This window comes from Podarcis gaigeae, assembly GCF_964106915.1.
Source record: "Podarcis gaigeae genome assembly, chromosome: 8".
NCBI lineage: Eukaryota > Metazoa > Chordata > Lepidosauria > Squamata > Lacertidae > Podarcis > Podarcis gaigeae.
The window spans coordinates 86,013,001-86,036,823 of record NC_139684.1 but is presented as its reverse complement, the minus strand read 5'-3'; the positions used below and the strand labels follow the sequence as shown (position 1 = coordinate 86,036,823).

Sequence of the window (23,823 nt, the reverse complement as noted above, 5' to 3'; positions counted from 1 at the left end):
TCATGTGGCCAGCATGACTAAGCCGCTTCTGGCAAACCAGAGCAGTGCACAGAAAGGCCGTTTACCTTCCCGTTACCTATTTATCTACTTGCACTTGATGTGCTTTCAAACTGCTAGGTGGGCAGGAGCAGGGACCAAGCAACAGGAGCTCACCCCGTTGTGGGGATTCGAACCGCTGACCTTCTGATTGGCAAGTCCTAGGCTCTGTGGTTTAACCCACAGGGCCACCTGCATCCCACAGCGTCCCAGAGACCAACTAAGTTAGTTTAACTAAGCACCTCAGAGACCAACTAAGTTAGTTATTGGTATGAGCTTTCGTGCGCATGCACACTTCTTCTTCAGATACTTCTTCAGTTTTCTGTGGATTGGTGTTTGCTCTGATTCAGCATTAAAGTACAGGTTTCCCGAGGGAAAGCGGCAGGAAATCCACTCCTATTCCTGCTTTTTAGGCATGAGATAAGCAAAGTGTGGATGAGCTCAAAAGCTCCAAGTGCTGCAACTTTTCTTCCTAGGAGAGCTGCTCCATCCCATTGGCTGTTTTGGTTGCCCTGTTCCAACTCTGCAATATCCTTTCTGAGGCAAGGTGGCCAGAGCCGTACACAGCCTTCCAGGCACAGTTGCTGTATGAAACCCTCAGAGGACAAGGCAGTATTGGGCTCCCTGCCCTCCAAGACTGAAGTTTGCACAACGCAGACTTGACCCTTCAGGTCAGCTTCTGGGGATGGCGAAGATTATGCTGGGTTTTAATACTGAAGAGGCACAGAGGGCAACAGCTTAATGAGACGAATAGGGATTAATAATCAACTCCCGACGTTGGTTACATAACGATGCATTAATAATGTAAACCTCTTACATCATTGATACCTGATTATATGCTACCTCCCTATAGACAGACACTAGGCCCTGTTTATAGAGAAAGGCTGGAGCCAGGGGAAATGGGGAGTATAAATAAATATAAGGGGTAGGTGGGGCTTGTCCACCTGGGAAGGGAGCCCATGTAGGAGAAGACAAAATTAAAAAAAATCTTCCAGATCTAGGGCTGCCTTCAGATGTCTTCTAAAGGATGCAAAGTTATATATCTCCTTGGCTCAGGCGTTGCATAACTCCAGACCCTCCAATGAAAACAGGGACATCCAAACCACAGAGCCTAGGACTTGCTGATCAAAAGGTAGGCAATTCGAATCCCTGCGACGGAGTGAGTTCCCGTTGCTCGGTCCCTGCTCCTGCCCACCTAGCAGTTCGAAAGCATGTCCAAGTGCAAGTAGATAAATAGGTACCACTCCAGCGGGAAGGTAAACGGCGTTTCCGTGCGCTGCTCTGGTTTCGCCAGAAGCGGCTTAGTCCTGCTGGCCACATGACCTGGAAGCTGTACGCCGGTTCCCTTGGCCAATAAAGCGAGATGAGCACCGCAACCCCAAAGTCGGCCACGACTGGACCTAATGGTCAGGGGTCCCTTTACCTTTGTTGTTGTTTAGTCGTGTCCGCCTCTTCGTGACCCCCTGGACCAGAGCACACCAGGCACTCCTGTCTTCCACTGCCTCCTGCAGCTTGGTCAAACTCATGCTGGTAGCTTTGAGAGCACTGTCCAACCATCTCGTCCTCTGTCATCCCCTTCTCCTTGTGCCCTCCATCTTTCCCAACATCAGGGTCTTTCCAGGGAGTCTTCTCTTCTCATGAGGTGGCCAAAGTCTTGGAGCCTTAGCTTCAGGATCTGTCCTTACCTTTATCTAAGGAAAAGCGGGACATTCCAGGATCAAATCAGAAACCAGGGCAGCTTCTGTAAATCCAGGACTGTCCCTGGAAAATAGGGACACTTGGATGATCTGCCATAGGCCTGATCCACAAGGCTCTTCTTAGATTCTTATGTCTCTTACCCACTGGTTAGAATGCCATGATGTCACACTCCTGTCTTCCCATTGGGATTCCAAGGATCTAAACAGGTAATCCCTTTTCTTGCTTTGTGGGTTGGTCGCCATCCTCGTCTTAAGCGGCTCTGGTCAAGAATGGTGGCTTATCTGGGCTGCGCACCTTCTGAGCTTCCTTGTGGCACTGGGTCCCACCCTACCCCTAGGGCCTGTCTAGGGCTACTAGTCATTGCCTGTGGCCACCTATGGCAAATGTGGCTGGCCCCAGCTGCACCCACAATGCTGTGGGGCCTGGAAAATGAAGCCATGCGAGTTTGGTTGGCTAGGCTGGTTCAAAGCCTGGAACCACGGAAGAAAGGCAGAGGTGGAAAGGAAACATGGCTCTGTCCCATGGAAGTCCAAGGAGGAAGCACTGATACTACTAGGGCTTGCAGCCCCACAAACATATGGGAATTAGAATAGTCCAGAATGGTCCAGCCTCCCGTGGGACCCTCAGCCTTCTCTTGATGCACTTTAAGTGGTCAGCTGCTCACTGGCAGGGAATGCAGGTCCTGAGCTGAACCCCTGGTGTGTGTGCTTCATTTTTTAAGTTCTAGGGGTAGCAGGGCTGCCATATAACTCTCCATCCCTTAAGTTTTAAGAGAGCTGCCTGCCAGTCAGAGAATACCTTTCTGGGCTAGATGACAGACTGGCCTGACCTGAGCAAGGGCTTACATATCCTATAACAGGGGTAGGCAACCTAAGGCCCGGGGGCCAGATCCGGCCCAATCTCCTTCTCAGTCCGGCCCACGGACGGTCCGGGAATCAGCGTGTTTTTACATGAGTAGAATGTGTCTTTTTATTTAAAAAGCATCTCTGGGTTATTTGTGGGGCATAGGAATTCGTTCATTTTTTCTCTCTCTTCAAAATATAGTCCTGCCCACCACATGGTCTGAGGGACGGTGGACTGGCCCACGGCTGAAAAAGGTTGCTGACCCCTGTCCTATAACTTCTATGGCAGCAGTTATTTGTGTCTAGTCAGGGTTAAGCTTCTACGATGCCGTTTTGATTTTATTTATTTAATTAAGCTATTTCTATCTATACCGCTTAACTGCCAAAGTTTCTAAGCAGTAAATATATAGATTAATTTTTAAGAAGAACATACAGTACAATGGATAAGAGCCATTAAAATTAATCATAAAAACAGAAAGTTGATTCAGCACTATATATTCGGTGCATTTAAAATGCATCTCAATCATCATCATCATTCATTAAATTTAAATACTGACTTTCATTGGAGGATCACAGGGTGGTTCACAGTATAGAAACCACAAAAATATAACATGAGGCAAACTAAGCAATACCCCTCCAGTTTAAAAGGCCATTGATTGTTTAACAGCATGGTGACTACAGGTGAGTCTCCCTGGGGAGAACATCCCACAAATGAGAAGCTACTACAGAAAAGCCTCATTCTCATGTTGCCATCCTTGGAACCTCCCCTTTATGTTGCTTTTGTCACTTTTAAAACATGGTGGTCTCTCCAGCGTGGTGGTATCTCTCTCCAGAGAGCCAGTGTGGTGTAGTCGTTGAGAACAGTGGACTCGTAATCTGGTGAACCGGGTTTGCTTCCCCGCTCCTCCACATGCAGCTGCTGGGTGACCTTGGGCCAGTCACACTTCTCTGAAGTCTCTCAGCTTCACTCACCTCACAGAGTGTTTGTTGTGGGGGAGGAAGGGAAAGGAGAATGTTAGCCGCTTTGAGACTCCTTCGGGTAGTGATAAAGCGGGATATCAAATCCGAACTCTTCTTCTTCTTCTTCTCCATCATCCCTGGCGCCTTAGGATGGACCATACTCGGAGTCTGAATGGCTGAGCAGTAGAAGCTGGTCCCCCAAGGCAAATGAGGGCTGGACCTTGTGGGGCTGCCCCCGCCAAGAAACCCTAAACCATTCCCTTCCTCTCCAGATCAACGGTTGCCCAGGACAGTGGGGATTGATTCCTCCCTATTTCCAGGGATATTTTCCGCAGCAGCTGAGCTCCCGCAGCACCACCATGGTGAAGGAACCGGTCCGCATCGTACCCTTGTGGAGGGAACTCCAAGGCCAGCTTTACCACAAGCTTCAGATGGTAATGCAGAACCACTGTCCTCTGATGAGAACAGGATTTTCTCCCAGTGATTTGGGGGCTGGAAGGGAGAGTGTGTGCATGCATGAAAGACAGGCACAGAGATGATCCCAGAAAGTAACTGGCTCAATCCTTGCTGTCCTTCTGTGTCAACTGGCTCAATCCTTGCGGTGTCAATTCTGTGTCCAGGGCAGCTGTTTACCAGCTCCACCTGGTACGCAGGCTGAGACCCTACCTGTCCGTGGACTGTCTTGCCAGAGTGGTGCATGCTCTGGTTATCTCCCGCTTGGACTACTGCCATGCGCTATGTGGGGCTACCTTTGAAGGTGACCCGGAAACTACAATTAATCCAGAATGCAGCAGCTAGGCTGGTGACTGGGAACAGCCACCGAGACCATATAACTCCGGTCTTGAAAGACCGACACTGGCTCCCAGTATGTTTCTGAGCACAATTCAAAGTGTTGGTGCTGACCTTTCAAGCCCTAAACGGCTTCGGTCCAGTATATCTGAAGGAGCGTCTCCACCCCCATCGCTCTGCCCGGACACTGAGATCCAGCGCCGAGGGCCTTCTGGCTGGCGGTTCCCTCACTGCGAGAAGCCAAGTTACAGGGAACCAGGCAGAGGGCCTTCTCGGTAGTGGCGCCTGCCCTGTGGAATGCCCTCCCACCAGATGTCAAAGAGAAAAACAACTACCAAACTTTTAGAAGACATCTAAAGGCAGCCCTGTTTAGGGAAGCTTTTAATGTTTAATAGGTTATTGTATTTTAGTGTTTAGTTGGAAGCCGCCCAGAGTGGCTGGGGGGACCCAGCCAGATGGGCAGGGTATAAATAAATTAGTAGTAGTAGTAGTAGTAGTAGTAGTAGTAGTAGTAGTATTCTGCCAGCCAGCTGAAGGCTGTTTTATTCCAGCTGTCCTTTGGGAACCGACTACTTTTTAATAAAAAGGCTTTTATCTTAATAACACCTTGGGGGATATAGATAAGAAAACAGCAGCAGCAGCCAGTTCCTTCTTTCTGGCCTTCAGTCAACTGTCACTGAGCAGCAGCCTTGTCTGTGCCTGCCACCCCAACGCCGAGGAGGCATGAATGCGGACCGTGTGCTGTGAGTGGCGCAGGTGCATTCCGGTTCTGCTCTCCTCCTGTCTCCAACCCCCCTGTCTCTTCCCTCCTCTGGCCAGGGCGCACAGGAGGTGACAGAAGGATCCAACATCATGCTGAGCGACAGGCCCACTATCATATTCCGGAAGAGCAGCTCCCCAAACTTCATGCCGGTCATCTGCCACTATTTGGGTGAGGCAGGACATTACTTTGCATCCTTCAGCCGGAAGTCCTCCAAGAAGGGCAAGGTGAGCTGGGCCCTGATTGGCCAGGGAGATGGGGAGAGAAATGACTGAGAGGTGTGGCTGCCCTCAGCCTCCAACCCCCAAACATGGTCAGGATTTTATCCATTATCTTCAAGGAACTCCCACCCTCAAATCCAGCAGCTCAAAAGAACGCAGAAGCTTCGTGTTGTTGTTGTTTAGTCGTTTACTTGTGTCCGACTCTTCATGACCCCCTGGACCAGAGCACGCCAGGCACTCCTGTCTTCCACTGCCTCCCGCAGTTTGGTCAAGCTCATGCTGGTAGCTTCGAGAACACTGTCCCACCATCTCGTCCTCTGCTGTCCCCTTCTCCTTGCGCCCTCCATCTTTCCCAACATCAGGGTCTTTTCCAGGGAGTCTTCTCTTCTCCTGAGGTGGCCAAAGTCTTGGAGCCTCAGCTTCAGAATCTGTCCTTCCAGTGAGCACTCAGGGCTGATTTCCTTCAGAATGGAGAGGTTTGATCTTCTTGCAGTCCATGGGACTCTCAAGAGTCTCCTCCAGCACCAGAATTCAATAGCATCAATTTTTTGGCGATCAGCCTTCTTTATGGTTCAGCTTTGACTTCCATACATCACTACTGGGAAAACCATAGCTTCAACTATACGGACCTTTGTTGGCAAGGTGATGTCTCTGCTTTTTAAGATGCTGTCTAGGTTTGTCCGTGCTCTCCCTTAAATAATAGAATCGCAGAGTTGGAAGGGACCTCGAGGGTAATCTAGTTCTACCCCCTGCGGTGTGCAGGAATCTCAACTAAAGAGCCCTGACAGGTGGCCAGCCAACCTCTGCTTAAATACCTCTGATGAAGGAGAGTCCACCACCTTCTGAGGAAGTCCATTCCATAAGGGGAGTCCTACAGGATCGGACCAAAGCTCTCCTTAGTCCTGTTTCCCATTTGTATACAGTAGTCCCCTTCCCTGCTGTTGTTTCCAGGCAACTAATGTTCAGAGGCAGGTCACCCCTAATCCTGGGGGGAACCTAGATGGCTGACATGACTTCTCCATGACTTTCCTCCCCTGCCGTGCAGGAGACAAGAAGCAGCCTTAGGAAATGATATTTTCTTACTGCCATGCTTGATCTAGATCCCAGTCTCTTCTTCCGCAGCTGGGGCAACGTCCCAGACCCCTTGAGCTCCCACCACCCTTGCTTCAAGCCAGAGAGCCCACCTTCCCCTCCTCTAAAGAGGAGGAGTCCCGATTCCCAGGCCTCCCCCCTGACTGGCATCTCAACTCCTGAAAGGTGGTTATTGCCCGATGGCCCAGAGAGGGCAGGAGCAGAAACACCAGGCAGATGGAGAGAACCTTGAACACCATGTCCCTCGTCTAGCACCACAGCTTTGTATTGGATTGTATGATCTATCATAAGCTAATGTTTGGGGTGTCTATGTCTTTAAATAGGTGAACCAAGATACTAACCCTACCCGCAGGGCACGGGACAGAGTCCATTGCCTCTGACTCTCAGACTTCTCCTGCAGGTTCGAGTCTGGGTGTACAACCCAGAGGACGAGGCCCCCATAACAGAGAGAGAGTACGCCATAGAGGAAGACCCAAAGGTCCTGTACATCTCCTATGCTTCCCACCTGCACCTCTTTGTGGCCTACTGCGATGACATCCACCTGCGGCTTTTTGGTGACCACACTCAGGAATGCAAGATGCTCTCCGAGGTGAAGTCGCCCTATTCGGTCACCAGCATGTGCTACAATCCTGAGACAGGTGAAGTGGTGACAGGTGCCATTGGTATTGTGGCCTTTTGGGGCTTTACCCCAGGGAAGGTTCCCTACCTTGCTGTCACGCGGGAGGTGCAGATCTCAAGTGGCGAATTTGTGCACTACCTCAGCTTGGAGCAGGAGCGGAAAGTGCTGGTGGCCTTGTGCGAGAACATCATCCGTGTGTACGACTACCATACCAAGACCCAGACCCGGTCCATCCAGGTGAGCCAAGGTGTGTCGCTCACTTGCTGCTCCTCCTATTGGCCTCAGAGCTTCCTCTTCACTGGGGACCTCGCTGGGGACATCAAGGTGTGGAACTTTGACAAAGGGACCCAGACCACCCAGTTCAAGGCCCACCAGAGCGCCATCACCACCATCACCACCCGCCACTCGTTCCACACCATCATGACCACATCGCTGGACGGGTTGCTAAAGGAATGGAACCTGACCACCTGTGAGCTCCTTCGGCGCCTGGACATTGGGGAGCAGCTCTTCCAGATGCAGTTCCTCAACGAGCAGACCTTCTTCCTCTGCACCCTCTACACCTTCTCCATCCGCACCGTCAACAACTTCTGCCAGCTCTTCAACAGAACCAAGTCCATGCTCACGAAGCTACTGCGCGTTCAGTGTGGACCAAACAAGGCTCGCATCTTGGCAGCCACGGAAGATGGGGTCATCCGATTCCTATCCCCCGTCACGGGGGAAATGCTGTTTGTCACCTGGCCCTTCCAGGTACTGGAAAAGGCCCTGGACTACGTTTATGACCCGGACAGAGAGGAGCTTCTGGTGACGATGGGCACCAATGACATCTACGTGCTGGACACCACCAAGAACCCCTGCCCGGTCAAGCACATCTTGCGTGTCACGGAGGGCCTAGATGACAGGGTGCTGTGTCTGGCCTACAGCCGCTTGGACCTGGAAGGCCGCACCTGCAGCTTCATCTTCAGCGGGTACAAGAGCGGGAAGGTGCGCACCATCACCCAGAACTTGTATCGGATGGGGAACCGCAAGTTGCACGACGGCAAGGTGGTGGCCCTCAGCAGCATCTCAGCCTCAGGGAACCTGTCCTACCACTCGCGGGAGTCTTCCTACCTGTGCTCCTACGGCCAGGACCAGTACATCATCCTCTCCGATGTTCTCTTGAAGAAGGACAACTTCCTAGAGGTGTTACCTTTGGTGGTCATCCCAAGCTTCAACTGCCGCATCAACAACCTCCTGCTCATCCCCGGCTACATCTGTGCCCTGACAGAGCACAACCGGGTCCGGCTGTGGCGTCAGGCGTCCCTGGTCCCTGGCCAGAAGAACCGCTTCTGGAAGGAGTCTGGTGCCCTGCACGCCACCACCATCACTTCCTTTGACTACTGCCACACCCTCAGCATGCTGGTGACCAGCGGCTCTGACGGCACTGTGCGCGTCTGGGACATCCTGGGGCAGATGCTGGTGGAGTTTGACACAAGCCTCAAATTCAGCCGAGTCTGCTTTGCCAACCAGCGGGGAGACCTGGTTGTGGGCTGCAACATGAATATCTACTTCATCCCATGTGTCTTGTACTTGCCCAGAGACCACCTCTACATGCTGATGTCCCGGTGTGTGAAGGACGACATGATTGAGCGCCCCTTGGCCTTTCTGCCTCACTTCCTCCTCACCTTCGACATAGTCTTTGTGCCTAAGTAAGTATGGGGAGAGGGACGTGGGTGGCGCTGTGGGTTAAACCACAGAGCCTAGGACTTGCTGATCAGAAGGTCAGCGGTTCGAATCCTGTTGCTCTGTCCCTGCTCCTGCCAACCTAGCAGTTTGAAAGCACGTCAAAGTGCAAGTAGATAAATAGGTACTGCTCCGGCGGGAAGGTAAACGGCGTTTCCGTGCGCTGCTCTGGTTCGCCAGAAGCTGCTTAGTCCTGCTGGCCACATGACCCAGAAGCTGTACGCCGGCTCCCTCGGCCAGTAAAGCGAGATGAGCGCCGCAACCCCAGAGTCGGTCACGACTGGACCTAATGGTCAGGGGTCCCTTTACCTTTAGGTATGGGGAGGGGAAGGGAGGCAGGCAGGCAGGGCGGGATCTGAATGTTGGAGAGGTGGACAGAGAAGACACAGCAGCAAAAGGGTGAACCCCACCCCCAGTTTCCAATTCAGGTGATACAGGAAACTTGTTTCCCACCAATGGCCACTGACCTTTGCAATTGTCATGGGGAAAAAGGGGGAACATACCTTGTCCAAATGGTTCTAGCACTCAGAACCCGTAGCCAGTCTCCAGGTCCATGGACTGTCTATGAAGCCAACGCTGCAGAGCAAGAATGGTTAAAATTTTGGGCCCAAGAACTGCATGCAAGGGTAGCCAATCCTCTGCATGAGGTCTGCATGGCATATGCGTGTGTGTGTGTGTGCGCGCGCGCACACACGCGCGCGCGCACACACACACACACACACACACACACACACACGGGCTGGCCAACATATCGATATATTGTCTAAAGTCAGTTTGAAGTCAGTATTGTAATATCAGTTTCATAGTTTTTGACCTGGCAATATATTGAAAATCATGATGTGTGTTAGGGACAGGTGATATATTGTCCCAAACCAATTTCAAGTCCGTATCATGATATTGGTTTCATAATTTTTGGCAATATACAATGGACCCTCAGGTAACGTAACTTTCGGGTTGTGAACGCGGCAAACCCAGAAGTGTATATTTCTGGGTTTAGCAGTGCGCGCATGCGCAAAACTGCTCTGCGCGCCGCATGTGTGCACAGAAGCGCTCTATCGCACCACGCATGTGTGCAGAAGCGGTGCCTCTAGATGTGGACTTTTTGGGGTACATATGGACCCCTGGAATGAGTTCAGCTTGTATCCGGAGGGTCCACTGTATTGTGAATCATGGGTGTGTGTGTCATGTTCAAAAATGTGGGGAAAACCATGAAGCCAGCCAATGCCTCCATCCTTTTTTCAGACATTGTGATATACAGTGCTATTTTTCTCTAGAAAAAGGGGTGTTAGAACTCACCATGAACGCCTCGCTCATTCTCTCAGAATGGCAATGGCAGCCCACCTAAGAGGTGCCGGAACTGAGTTCCAGTGGGTTCCAATTAGGGGAAAAGCCCTGGTGATATATCAGTATATCACAATGTTATATATCACAATGTTATATATCACAAAGTTGAAAACCAGATACCGCCCAGCTCTAATGCAGACCACCAGTTCATTACATTCTGCTGCCTGAGGCAAAAGACAAGAAGGCACCCTTCCCCAAGGCACATACAGAAGCCAGTAGGACCGGCAGTGGAATCTTACTCCAATACTGGGCAAAGGACAATGAAGGCAGCAAGCTAGGGTAAGGGGCACCGGACAGGATGAAGGGCACTCACATCTCAGGCCATTCCCCCCATCCCACAGCACCTGCTGCCACATTATGGGCTGACCCTGCAGACCACACTTTGCAGACCCACCCCAACAGCGCACCCGCCACCCACTGACCCCCTTGAGAGCCTTCCTGCTTGCCATCTTTATTTTAACCAAGCGTCTCCCTACCTGCCCGCGAACTGTCTGGCCAGAGTGGTGCATGCTCTGGTTATCTCCGGCTTGGACTACTGCAATGCACTCCACATGGGGCTACCTTTGAAGGTAACCCAGAAATTACAACTAATCCAGAATGCAGCAGCTAGACTGGTGACTGGGGGCGGCCGCCAAGATCACATAACACTGGTATTGAAAGATCTACATCGGCTCCCAGTACGTTTCCGAGCACAATTCAAAGTGTTGGTGCTGACCTTTAAAGCCCTAAATGGCCTTGGTCCAGTATACCTGAAGGAGAGTCTCCACCCCCATCGTTCTGCCCGGACGCTGAGGTCCAGAGCCGAGGGCCTTCTGGCAGTTCCATCATTGCGAGAAGCAAAGCTACAGGGAACCAGGCAGAGGGCCTTCTCGGTGGTGGCGCCCACCCTGTGGAACGCCCTCCCATGAGATGTCAAAGAGATAAACAACTACCTGACATTGAGAAGACATCTGAAGACAGCCCTGTTTAGGGAAGTTTTTAATGTGTCACATCTTAGTGTATTTTGGTCTTTGTGGAAGCCGCCCAGAGTGGCTGGGGAATTCCTCCCCCTCCCCTGCACAGAACTACAGTTCCCAGCCCCCTTAACAAACTAGACTTTGGGTGCTTTCCCTCCCCAGGTATCGCCAGGTAGGGAGGCTGGCCAAGAAGTATGAGCGTCTGGAGCCCATCTCCAACCCCAAAGAGGTGGTGATGGAGAACGACGTGGCCACCGTCTTGCATTTCATCGGCAAGGAGGTGAGTGCCCTCCCTGGGCCAGATTTCTACGGGGTAGCGCCGTACATCAAGGAGCTGCAGTCGGAGTTCTTCGTGAAGTACCAGCTCCTCCCGCAGCAGGGTGCCAAGGCAACCCCGGAGAAGAAGACGCTTCCTGCCGAGCTTCCGCCAGCACCACCGCCGTCCCGTGTGCTTCCACCACTGGTCGAGCCCATCCCCGTCCTCAGCAGGATACCCTTCCAAGCCGGGCGCTCATGGCCTATCGCCCCCGACGGATACGTCCCCAATTCGGTTATCCGGGCCCAGCTGTTTCCGAAGGGGACACCCAAGGCCCTGCAGTGCAGCTTGGACCTGAGCAGGCAACCCTTACCCAGGCGCAAGATGGTCAAGATCCTGGTGCCGGAGACGGACGAGCCTGAAGCCGTAGACAAAATCCGGAGGAAAAAGCCGCAGAGGCGGCGGACCTCCATGGCCTTCTCAGGGTTCATGCGCTCCCGGGACCTGCTGTCTGAGATTGTGTCGAAGCCCTGGCTGCGGCACAAGCCCAGCGACAACAGCTTGCCCTCCGTCACGAAGGCCATCCTGGACCTCATGGACGACGTGCCCTACTCCACGTACTTGATGTGCACGGCTGCCCTCGTCCAGCTGGCCGAGTCCTACCCGCTGCCAGAAAAGGTCCAAGAAGATGCCTTCGAGCGACTCATCCAGGACACCACCCACAAGGAGGTCAGTGCAGTCCTTCAAAGAGCTTGGGGGGAGGGGGCAGCACAGGGACATTGGCAAGCCGTCTTTTACTAGCTTCATTTGTTGTTGTTTAGTCGTTTAGTCATGTCCGACTCTTCGTGACCCCATGGACCAGAGCACGCCAGCCACTCCTGTCTTCCACTGCCTCCCGCAGTTTGGTCAAACTCATGCTGGTAGCTTCGAGAACACTGTCCATCCATCTCGTCCTCTCTCGTCCCCTTCTCCCTGTGCCCTCCATCTTTCCCAACATCAGGGTCTTTTCCAGGGAGTCTTCTCTTCTCATGAGGTGGCCAAAGTCTTGGAGCCTCAGCTTCAGGATCTGTCCTTCCAGTGAGCACTCAGGGCTGATTTCCTTCAGAATGGAGAGGTTGGATCTTCTTGCAGTCCATGGGACTCTCAAGAGTCTCCTCCAGCACCATAATTCAAAAGCATCCATTCTTCGGTGATCAGCCTTCTTGATGGTCCAGCTCTCACTTTCATACATCACTACTAGTAAAACCAGAGCTTTAACTATACGGACCTTTGTTGGCAAGGTGATGTGTTGGAAGGTATCCCACAGGCCATCTAGTCTGACCCCCTGCAATGCGGGAATCATAGCTGCAGAACCCCTGGCAGAGGACCACCCAACCTCTGTTTACAAACCTCCAAGGAAGGAGTCTGCCATCTTCCGTTGTCACAGAATCATCAAATTATAGAGTTGGAAGGGACCCCACAGTCATCTAGTCTGGCCCCGTGCAATGCAAGAATCACAGCTAAAGCCTTGGAAGGGGATTTCCCTGGGATTTCTCCCCTTTCTCTGGCCAGGTCCTCTCCGTGCAGAATGGCAGCTGTGAGGGGCGGGTGATGGGTTACAGCTGGAGGCTGGGTGGAGACCTGGTTGGGGGGCAAGAGGAAAGCAGGGGGCTGAGGAAGGAGGAAAGAGCCGCCCAGAAGTGTGAGGCGTTTTAATGGTGGAGGAGCTGAAACCAAAGAACCGAGGTCTGTCAAGTTTTCTGGCTGAATCCAAAAAGAGCTAGAGCCAAAGGTTCCCTCTCCGAATTCTCCTCATGAGGAGGGGCACAGGCTGAGGGATCCCATCCCCTCCAACATTTCTCTGAGGAAACCAGTCTCGTACTTTATCTTTTAGTTTCTCAAAACTCTGCAATTTCAATTTGTCACCTTCTTGTTCCAAAATCTCCCAATATTTTGGCCATTTGGCCTCCATATTGAGCTTTTTCTGAGCCTTCGCTTCCATCGGTGATAAACACCTTGGGGTTTTATTTTCAAGTAAATCTTTATATCTTGTCCAGACGTTAAACAATGCTCTTCTGACAATATGGTTTTTAAATGCTTTGTGAGCTTTAACCTCGTCATACCACAGATATGCATGCCACCCGAAGACATTGTTGAAACCTTCTAGATCCAAAATGTCTGTGTTCTCAAGAAGCAGCCTTTCTTTCAGCCAGCAAAATGCTGCTGATTCATAGTAAAGTTTAAGGTCTAGCAGGGCAAATCCACCTCTATCCTTAGCATCAGAGTTTTGAGAAACTAAAAGATAAAGTGCGAGGCTGGCTCCATTATTATCAAATAATATGGATAAAAAAATTGGTTTCCAGGTGGAAAAATCAAAATTGGAAACAGAACTGTTAGATCCCAAAACTAAGATATTATCAAGAATGTATAACTTGCTGTTGAAATAGAATACACAGGATAAAAGGCATCCATGTGCACATCTACCGGAGCCGCTCACAGCATCTCTGCCTGACCTGCTTCACAGGGTTGTTGTGAAGAAAAAAATGTGTGAGGGGAAAGGGATCCTGTATAGTCCCTTCCACAGATTAACAGAAGGAAGCAACATTTTAGCTGTAAACTGCCCTGAGTCCCTTTCAGGGGGAAAGGCGGGAATAATAATAATAATAATAATAATAATAATAATAATAATAATAGAAGAAGAAGAAGAAGCTGTGAGAATGACCAGGAACATATAAGAGCATAAATCCTATTGAACTCAGTGGGAACTGAGTAAAAATTCTTAGGATTTCAGTGTAAGGCTGACGCGTCTGGACCCTTTTACCGGAGAGTAAGCTTCACTGACTACAGTGCGACTTACTTCTGAGTAAGACGGTATAAGCCTCCACTTACAATAAAGGAAAAAAACAATCCATGCATTTCCTCAAAAATGGCTGGCTGAGGAAGCGTCACAATGAAAGACGCAACAAAAGTAGACTGGCGACCTTTTCCTTCAAAAGCATAGGCAGCGCTTCGTCGGCCACCTTCGCCATTTCCTTCATCGGGTGCAGCGATCTTATTTCCAGCAGAAACAGGACTCCGTTTTTTGGCAGCCCCAACATATACAGAGAGACTACTTTTAATTGTTCTCCAAGACATGGAGGGGAGGGCGAAGGGCAAAGCAGAATGTCCTGGGGTCAAATGAACCGCCCTGAGGCCTCTAGGTAGAGGATATATTCCGTATATATATTCAGTAAATAAATAAATCAAAACTCAAAAAAGAAGAAGAGTGCCTTCTGCAATTCCGGGACTCTCCCTGGAAAATCGGGGCGCTTGTAGGATATGGGAGCCAGTGCAGCAGGGAGCCAGTGGCTTTTCCCGCCTTTTTTGTTTCCGCCATTGTTCTTGTCCGCTTCTGCTGCTTCCCGCCTCACCCTTCCCCAAGCGAGGCAGAGATGGCCGGTCGGGTGTCATCACCAACAGCCTCACGGCTCCTCTTGCCCCTCATCCTGGCGCCTCACAGGGGCCCCTCTCAGTCCCTCTCCATGCCACCTTGGCACTTCATGAGGCACGAGGAACAGCCATTTTGTTTTATTTATAACATTTTCAGGCTGCCCTTCCTCCCAAGGGCCCCTGCCTCTGAGGTAAAAACAAAATGGAGAGCCTTGTCTTCTGAGGGCACTCAGGGTTTTGGTTTTATTCTTTGGTATTGTAACACGCTGCTCCAATTTCCATGAGAGGTGTGAGATTCCAGGGGTTGTAGGCGGACCTTAATAACAATAAGAACAATAACAATAAGAACAATAATAATGTTATTATTTATATTATTTATATGCCCCAGGGTCTGTGTTGGGACAAATGAGGCTCCACGGAGACTGTGGTGCTTTTAGGATATATGGTTTATTGACACAGGCATTCAACCTGAACTTAGAGGAAGGGGCTCTCGGCACTGGCACCCCAAATGGTCCCTGCTTCTTCCGTAGCCATAGCCTTGCCCTCAGACGATGTCATGCTGGCCAAACTCCAACCCACCAGTCTAAACCCTCGGCTTTTATCAGCTTTATTAACGGTGAACCCCAAAATTTCCACATCTGCTAATACCAGAGGCGCATTGGTGGGTCCGCTGTTGCGTTCTGAGGCTAAAAGAAAGGATCGGACCCTGATTAAAATAAGACACGAGGCTTTGACCAGCAAGGCTCTCGGAGAAAGTGCGTCCCCACACCCCTCACCAGGCCATTTTATTAGCAAAAGAATCCTTTACACAGTGCTCATAAGAACCAATCAGATTTCCTACTTGCCAAAGTAAGTGAGCCACAGGTGTGTGAATATGAGGAAGGCAGTGACTGGAAACATTTATAGCAGAGACATCATGGTTAAATAAGGCAGGCTTACAAAACAGGGACCCTGGGATCCCAAGGGAAGGCAATGAACATATTCAAATGCCCAGAGTCACTGTATTGGCCATATTCATTCATGGGCCAAGGGGGTCCCAGGACATGTTCCTCCTGGCTTAGAAATGAATAAGGTCAGACCAAAGCGGTAGAAAACTGTCCCTTTTCCTTTGGACCCTGAGGACTCTCAGTTTATCCGTTCCTTTCTCCACACTTTAGCCAAGCAAGCAGTAAGATTGGCCCCATCTAAATTTCCCCAAAACTGCAATGGTCCTTCCAGCCGCTATAAGCGGGTACACTACCAAGTCTTTATTATGCAAACTTTATTATGCAACACCGGTAGGAGGTTGGTCACTGGTATTAGCATCTTCTGGAGGGGGAGCCATGGTTGGCTTTCCCCCTGGCCATGCCAAAGGCTGAGGCAGAGGCTGGGCCTCGGTCCAGACCCAGGCGCTGGCCCCTGAGCTCATGTGTACAAGGATATGGAGCCCTGTTCTTGCTCCGCAGGTGAGGATGAGGCTGGCAGCCTGGGAGGCCTTAGGGAAGATGGACCTGCTGAGTGAACAGGAAGTGGTTCCCCTGGCCAGAGCCCTGCTGGACGAGAACAAGAAAGTGCGTGACCTGGCCCGGTCGCTGTTGGACTCTGTGGCTGGCATCACGGACAAATTTGTCCTGAAGAAGGAGATGCAGCGGATGGCAGATTCCAGCCTGGTAGACTTGTAAGTGTCTCCTTTGAGGTGTGAGTGGGGTATCCCTGACCCCCAAAGCAACACCCCCTGTGGCTCGGAGGAGCTTCCTGGAAGGGTCTTTTTTGCAGCTTCTGGCAAAGTTAGACCCAGCTGTTCCCTGCTCAATTGGGTTATGATGCTGCTCTGTGCTGTACCCAGGTTGTAGGCTATGATTGAGGATGAGGAGCTTAAAGGTGGGCTTCACATGACACACACCCAGCACATTTGCACAGAGCTGTGTGTGTCCAATTAGCCAATAGCAGAAGCCCTGAAGTAGTTAAAACATCTCCTCAATGAGATGAACAGCAGGACCAAGATGTTTTGAAAGGGAATAAGATATTTTGCTTTGCAGTGGGGAGATTTACTGGAGGGTAGGGAAAGATCTGCCATAAGCCAAAGGCCTGGATCCCCCTACCCCCATTCCTCTGGGGCCCTCCTCTCAATTTTACCCCTCCTTCAGCTGTTTACTCTTTGCTCCAAGGGATGTGGGTGGTGCTGTGGTCTAAACCACTGAGCCTCTTGGGCTTGCCGCTTGTCTATCAGAAGGTCTGCGGTTCGAATCTGCTCTACGGTGGTGAGCTCCCATTGCTCTGTCCCAGCTCCTGCCAACCTAGCAGTTCGAAAGCACACCAGTGCAAGTAGATAAATAGGTACCTCTGCGGTGGGAAGGTAAATGGCGTTTCTGTGCACTCTGGCACTCGTCACAAGTTGTCTGTTGTCAAATGCTGAAAAGTAAGATGAGCGCCGCACCCCGTAGTCGCCTTTGACCAGACTTAACCATCCAGGGGTCTTTTACTTTTACTTCTTTTCTCCTTCCAGGTCTTCATTTGGTCGCGATCAAAGCGCCTTCCCTCGCAGAGTGCGGGCTGCCGGCATCATGGCAGAGACAGCGGATGAAGCTAAGGTCGCTCTGACAGAAGGAGCACAGAAGCTGATGTCTCGGGTTGAGAACCAGCTAACAGCCAATCTGTTCTTGATGAACGAGATCCCAACCAAAGTAGCCCGCGACCGCCGCTCAACCGTTTCCCGTCTTAGGTCGCCATCTCGGGGAACATCTGTAGACTTTACCACCCCCGAAAACCTTCCCGTAGGACAGGCGCGGTGGCTGGGAATCTTTGGCAAGCCTGAGAGGAAAGCTCCTGCTGCTGCCCCTTTTGCCCCTGAAAGAGGCAAGTACAACTCCCTTCCCAGAGAGGGCATCTTGAAGGGCATTATTGCTGGGAGGAGCGCCATTCCCAGGCTGGCCACCATCCTCTGGGGCTATCCCCTGCTTGGGCTCCCTGGTAGGTCAGGCTGTCCTGACTTGGACTGGCAACTTGTGGCCAGTGTCCAAGGAAGTGGGTTTGTCTCCCTTCTCACTTGCACAAGCAGCCTTGAATCCCATGGTAGAAAGTTGCGGAATGACTGACGCTTCCACTTGCGCTGCACTTAGGAAGCACGAGTTGCCCTTGCCTCATTCCTTTCCAGGGAAACCTGCTCTTTAGTGAGAGATCAGAACCAATGTCACTCCAGGAAAAAATCGAAACCGCTTGCATTAAGAAGCAGATTTCCTGCAGGGAAAGCAGAGGCACAAGAGGAAGTGTGTGTTGGAGGAACTGGACATGGAAGATGGGGTTCATTTCCCCCCATGAGCAAAAATCTCCCCATGTACGCGATAAGTCAACAGGTGCAAGGTCAGCCAAGCCAGCTGCTATGGCAATGGCCCAGTGTCATCTATGTAAGTGATTCAGGCATGGCAGCTCATTGGTCAGACAGTGAGTTTGTTGGTGAATCAAATTCTGCGCTACATCTAGAAGCTGGGGCAATGGGAGATACTTTGTGCTTGTACAGTATATATGTATGGCGTTTCCGTGCGCTCTGGCTTCTGTCACGGTGCTCTGTTGCGCCAGAAGCGGTTTAGTCATACTGGCCACAGGACCCGGAAAGCTGTCTGTGGACAAACCAGCTCTCTCAGCCTGAAAGCAAGATGAGCGCTGCAACCCTTTGACAGGGCCTTTGACCGTTGCCTTTGACTGGGCTTAACGGTCCAGGGGTCCTTTACTTTTTTTTACATCTGTGTCTTCAAAGCCTACAAGCTGTATGTACCGTATTTTTCGCTCTATAGGATGCACTTTTTCCCCTCCAAAAATGAAGGGGAAATGTGTGTGCGTCCTATGGAGCAAATGCAGGCTTTCGCTGAAGCCTGGAGAGGGAGAGGGGTCGGTGTGCACCGACCCCTCTCGCTCCCCGGGCTTCAGGCAGCTATCCGCAAGCCTACGGAGCGCGGCAGGAGTTCCCACCCGGCTCTGAAGGCTTGCGGCAGCTATCCGCAAACCTTTGGAGCGCGCCCCCAGCCCCGCAAGCTCCGGGAGCAGCGGCAAGGCTGCACGCAACCTTGCCGCTGCTCCCGGACATGTTCTGGAGGCTGGGGTCAGGGGAAGCTTGGGCTTCCCCCGCCCCAGCCCCGCTGCTAAAAACGAAGCCAAGACAGCGAGTGGGATCCATCCCGGCTGGAGAGGTTGTGTGTGGCTAAAGAGGAAGCCAAGACAACCAGCGGGATGGATCCGGCTCGCTGTCTTGGCTTCTTTGCTCTTTGGAACTGGGGGGGGGGGGGAAATAATTTCCCCCCCTTTATTCCCCCCCCTAAAAACTAGGTGCACCCTATGGTCCGGTGCGCCCTATGGAGCGAAAAATACGGTACATATCAATGTCCAGAACTGTAATACTGAAGCCTTATCTTCTGCAACAGTAAACCGTTTTGGACCCGAAGCCACCTCTGTGTGGTGAGTGGGATGGGGGACAACTTCTGCTACATAGGTATCTTCCCTCAGATTCCTGACATTATTCTGCCCATGTCTCTGGTTAATCTCCCTCCTTTCCTTGTCCCTTCACAGCTGGTGGCGATAAGCTCCCCAGGATCCCTCAAGCACGAGGCAAGGGGCTCACTGTGCCTGTAGCGAGTGGAACAGGTCTGGAGGAGCTTAGCCCCAGCCTCAGCCCCACCCCCAGCATGGCCACCGCCACCTCCAGCTCCAGCAGCTCCGGCTTCAGCAGCACCAGCAGTGGCTCCACATGGCGGGAGGTGCGGCTTGAAAGGCGGGAGCTCAGGGCAAAGGAGAAGGAGGAGAAGGAGAAGGAGAAGGAGAAACGGCTCAGGCCCAAGGTCCTTCCCACCGTTCCCCACGAGGCCCCGAAGGTGCTCAAGGTGCGCAAGAAGGCCCAGCCCATCCTCTTGCAGCGGCGTGACACTCGCACCCAGCTCTACACTGAGATGCTGAAGCACCAGAGGGACAGGAAGGACTTGCAGGCAGCCGCCCTCCCAACATCGGAACTCAAGCCAGATACTGCTGTTCTGCCGCCTAAACCCAGCCAGGTGGGCGTCCCCATCCTGCCGCCAGTGCCCACCAAAGGCAGCCTCATTGACCCTAACCAGGAGTACAGCTCTGACAAGACCAAGTGGCGTGCCGACCTCCACAAGCTGTTGATGCTCCGCATCGGCCCCTACATAGAGGGCCGCACTGCGGCTGAGGACCTCCTGGCCTCGGCCCGGTATGCCCTGGCTGGCCGCACCATGTCCTGGGAGGACATTGTCAACATCAGCCAGTCCCTCCTCACTTCCCAGGAGAAGCCAGCCGTTGATGAAAAGGCGTGGACGGCATATGTGGAGCGCCTGCAAAAGCCCAGAGGAAGGCAGTCGTTGTCCCAGCCTTCCACAGAGAGCCTGGAGGAGGTGGTGGGCGTCACGAAGAAGCAAGAGGAGTTCAGCAGTTCGGAGACAGAGTTTGAGAGTGAGAGTGAGGAGGAATTCGTTAGGGGGAAGGGAGTGAGGGAGCACGGAGAGGGGAGAGCGGTCAAGCGAAAGAAGAGAGGCCGGACGGCTGGAGAACAGGAGGGGAAGTCAGCCTCCGACAAAGAAGTGGCAGGGAAAGCGAAGGCAGTTAAAGGGAAATCATATGAGTCACTCCGGGGAAAGGAGCGGGAGGCGGCCAGGACTAGAGTGCGAGAGGCGATCAAGGAACGAGACCGAGAGGCGGCCAGGGAAAGGGAGCTGGAGGCGGCCAAGGCAAGGGAGCACGAGGAGGCCAAGGCAAGGGAGCTGGAGGCAGAAGCTATGGCAAGGGAGCGAGAGGTGGCCAGGGCGAGAGAGCGGGAGCTGGCCCGGCGGAGGGAGCGTGAGCGGGAGGCAGCTGCAAGGAAACGGAAGAGATTGGGGAAGCTGGTTGACAAAGACAGAGAGGGCCTGGAGGGGCCAGAGCTGGCCAGGAGAGAAGCCCTGAAGCCCATCCTCAAGGAGTCGGAAAGGAAGCTGGTTGAGATGACCGAGAGCGCCCTGGCTGAAGTGAGGGGCAAGGCCAAAGAGAGGATGATGAAGGAGCTCAAGGAGAAAGCATTGGCCGAAGCCAAGCACCTGGCCAAGGAAGATGTGAAGGCGAAGGCGCTGGGCGAAGCCAGGGAGCTGGCCCTGGGCGAAGCCAAGGAGCAGGCGATACTCAAGGCACGGAAGATGGCCATGGCGGAAGAATGGGAAAAGGTGATGGCCGAGGCACGCAGGAAGGCGCAGGCAGAGCTGGAGGAGAGGGTAATGGCCGAGGCGATGAAGATAGCCCAGGCCGAGAATAAAGAGGGGGAGGAGGCCAAGGAAAGGATCCGGGAACTGCTCAGCTCAGTAGTGCTGGAAGTGGACGAGGCCAGGGTCCTGGAGCTGGCCAAGGAAATGGGCTTGGTAGTAGATGAGGAGAGGATACAGGAGCTGCTCAAGGAAATTGCCTTGGAGGTGGACGAGGCGAGAGTCCAGGAGCTGGCAGAGTTAAGGCGCGAAGAACTGGTGGAGGCCGTCGCTCAGAGGCTGGCTAAGGAAAAAATGTTGGGCCTGTCTGAGTCGAAACTCAAGGAGCTCATTGAGGCCAAAGCCATGGAGATGGCCCAGGCAAGAGCGAGGGCCCTGGAGGGAGAGGGGGAAGAGGAGGAAGGAGTTGGAGAAATGGCTGAAAGAAGAAAGAAAATGGTGGCTAAAAGAGTTATCCATCGGGGGGAGGAAGGGGAGGAGTGGGAGTGGGAGTGGGAGGAGCTGGAGAAGAAGGAGGAAGGAGATGAAATGTGGGAAGACCTAGTAGAGAAGACCTTTGAGTTCCTCAATGATGAGGAAAGAGAGGCGCTGATAGCCCTATGGGAGGAAGAAGCGACTCCAAAGCTAGAAGACGACCAACTTGAGCTTTCAGAACATGCTCAACTGTTCTTGGACATCCTGACTCAGCCAGAGAAGCTGGAGTCCAGTGACGCCGCCACCTACAAGCGCCTCTTCCAAGTGGTGTCAATGCTTGAGGTTTCTTCGGGCGTGGAGGCCGAGGCCCTGGCAGGGGCTATGCTGCAGAAAGCGCAGCAGATCTTACAGAAAGGGGAGGAGATGAAGGGGCTCTTGAGCAAAGGGCACTCTGCTCTGCTGCAACAGCTCAAAGAAGCAGTGGAGGCCTACCAGATCTGGAGCACTGATTCTCAGGAGCTTACAGCCAAGTTGGAGACCCTCCAGAAGACCGCCCTGACGGTGTTGCAGGCGAGGAACCTGAAGGTAAAGCTGCAGAAAGAGGCCAGGAAGAGGTCCTTGTGGGAGAGCGTGAAGAAGGAGTGGACGGAGGAGAAAGGCAAATTTATTAAGAAGAGCTTCCTGAACAAGAGGCTGAAGGAAGCCATAAAGAAACTGAAGGCTGAGGAAGAAAAGGCTGAGCAAGGAAGAATAGAGCAGCTGCGAATGGAAAGGCGCCTCAAATTCAGATCCCGGCCCATTGTGCTAGGTGAGGTGGAGAAGGAGAAAGAGGTGGAGAGGCCAGAGGGGGAGCGGAAGGAGGCAGATGAGGAGGAGAAGCAGAAGAGAGGAGAGCTTGGCAGGAGCTCTAGCAAGATAACGTGGTCCCTGGCGGGGAAGGAGAAGGCTTGGAAGGCCATCATGCAGACGGAGGGGCTGCCCATGGCCACCGCCATTATCAGGCCAAAGAAGTACCGGCTTCCACACGACTCTCTGTACAGACGTGGCCAGCCAAAAACGCAATTCCGTCGGCGGAGCCTCACCAGGGGTCCCCTTAAGCACGCCTTCCGCCTGTATGAAGACAAAGGGGTTGACTGGGAGAGGTTCATGAAGCTCTACCAGTCCCTCATGGTCCTGAAGGAGCAGAAGGGGGGCATTGAGTCGTCGGCGTGGCAGGAGCAGACCACCAAGCTGCTAGACCTCTACGGCTTGACCAACCCGCTCATCCACGCCATGACGCAGCATCTGCTGCTGGGCGACCGCAGAGAGCGCACATACGTCAAGGGCAGCGCCATGAGGATGCGGAAGGCGCAAGCTGGTTTGGGGGTGAGGATACTCTACGAGATGATCCATCACTCGGTTCGGCTCCCCCCCAGGCTTCCCGCCTGGCATGGCATCATCCCGCTCAGCTATCAGAACAACGTGCACACCTTCAAGGTCCGGGGCATCACACGCTATGGCACCCTGTCCCTCAAGTGGAAGACCACCGTTGCCAGGGGAAAAGCCTCCAAGCTACGCTTATACGTCCACTCAGGCTCCCAGAGCAAATAGCCCCCCTTTCTTGTTTTGTTTTTTAACCCAGAGAGAAATATATAGATTTGTATGTATGTGATATTCTTTTCTACTGAATCTTTTCGAGAGTCGCATCAGACATCCCTCAGCGAGCTGCATTGACAGGGAGTCGCAAGGTGTTTCCAGGGCAGGGAATGATCCTTGAAGTGCCCAGCGGAATAAACATGACGTAGATGCCGTCCACAGTTGCCGTTTTGAGTTTTTACTGTTAGAGAAGGCGCCGAGTTAAACTGTGGAGCAGGAAGCAGTGATGGTCACCAACCTAAGCAAAGGTAAAGGGACCCCTGACCATTAGGTCCAGTCGCAGACGACTCTGGGGTTGCGGCACTCATCTCGCTTTAATGGCCGAGGGAGCCGGCGTACATCTTCCGGGTCATGTGTCCAGCAGGACTAAGCCGCTTCTGGCGAATCAGAGCAGCTCACAGAAACGCCGTTTACCTTCCCGCCGGAGCGGTACCTATTTATCTACTTGCACTTTGAGGTGCTTTCGAACTGCTAGGTTGGCAGGAGCAGGGACCCAGCAACGGGAGCTCACCCTGTCACGGGGATTCGAACCGCGACCTTCTGATCGGCAAGTCCAAGAGGCTCTGTGGTTTAACCCACAGCGCCACCCGCGTCCCAATATCACCAACCTAGACAGCTTCAGTTGGGCAACATGAAGGGGAATAAAGCTATTGCTGGCTACTAGCCACAATCATAGAATCGTAGAGTTGGAAGGGACCCCGAAGGTCCTCTAGTCCAACCCCCTGCAATGCAGGAATCTCAACTAAAGCATCCTTGACAGATGGCCTTGACAGCTGGCATGCAACTGTTCATCCACTGTGAGAACAGAATGCTGGACTAGGTGGGCCCCCTTTGGCCTGATCCAGCTGCAGGGCTCTCCTTG

At 52.6% G+C, this 23,823-nt stretch overlaps 1 protein-coding gene and 1 long non-coding RNA gene across 4 annotated transcripts in view; one reads left to right on the top strand and one right to left on the bottom strand.

Moving 5' to 3' along the window:
- Positions 1-23,823, bottom strand: part of LOC310851804 — a 442,605-nt gene that overhangs the window by 169,880 nt on the left and 248,902 nt on the right. The gene's annotated exons all lie outside the window — the stretch shown is intronic.
- On the top strand, positions 267-23,118 carry WDR87 (WD repeat domain 87). 3 transcript variants are annotated; one of them, XM_083753571.1, is made up of 8 exons: positions 267-1,168; positions 3,809-3,970; positions 5,145-5,312; positions 6,799-8,702; positions 11,199-12,021; positions 16,146-16,357; positions 17,186-17,535; positions 19,240-23,118. In XM_083753571.1, the coding sequence occupies exons 1-8, from the start codon at positions 1,064-1,066 to the stop codon at positions 22,914-22,916; spliced, it is 7,401 nt and encodes a 2,466-aa protein (XP_083609697.1). In that variant the 5' UTR covers positions 267-1,063; the 3' UTR covers positions 22,917-23,118. The 3 variants fall into 3 exon arrangements, with proteins under 3 accessions (XP_083609697.1, XP_083609699.1, XP_083609698.1); XM_083753573.1 differs by lacking the exon at positions 267-1,168 and adding an exon at positions 1,872-1,940; XM_083753572.1 differs by lacking the exon at positions 267-1,168 and adding an exon at positions 1,959-2,432.